Source organism: Eimeria mitis, genomic scaffold, assembly GCF_000499745.2.
Source record: "Eimeria mitis Houghton genomic scaffold, Emh_scaff889, whole genome shotgun sequence".
In the NCBI taxonomy this organism is placed as follows: Eukaryota; Apicomplexa; class Conoidasida; order Eucoccidiorida; family Eimeriidae; genus Eimeria; species Eimeria mitis.
This window is the reverse complement of record NW_013576540.1, coordinates 1,190-1,435: the sequence shown is the minus strand read 5'-3', so window position 1 is coordinate 1,435 and position 246 is coordinate 1,190. Positions and strand designations below refer to the sequence as shown.

General features: G+C 55.7%; 1 protein-coding gene across 1 annotated transcript in view; it reads left to right on the top strand.

Moving 5' to 3' along the window:
• EMH_0024720 (uncharacterized protein) overlaps nt 1–246 on the top strand; it is a gene marked incomplete at both ends in the record, with an annotated part of 7,564 nt that overhangs the window by 6,981 nt on the left and 337 nt on the right. The window contains one exon of the mRNA XM_013502337.1: nt 14–246. Within this exon, the coding sequence (XP_013357791.1) occupies nt 14–246 (233 nt within the window). The remainder of the gene's footprint in view (nt 1–13) is intronic.

Genomic DNA, 246 nt, shown 5'->3' with positions numbered 1-246 from the left:
TTCACGCCATCAGCAGCAACTCGAAGCTACAGCAGCAACAGCAGCAGCAGCAACAGCAACAGTAGCAGCAGCAACATCAACAGCAACAGCAACAGCAGCAGCAACAGCAGCACCAACAGCAGCAGGAGTCCCCCCTGCGTTCTCCGAATGCGAATCATCATCATCATCAGCAGCAACAGCAGCAACAGCAGCAACATCAGCAGCAGCAGCAGCAGCAGCAACAGCAGCAGCAGCAGCAACAGCAGC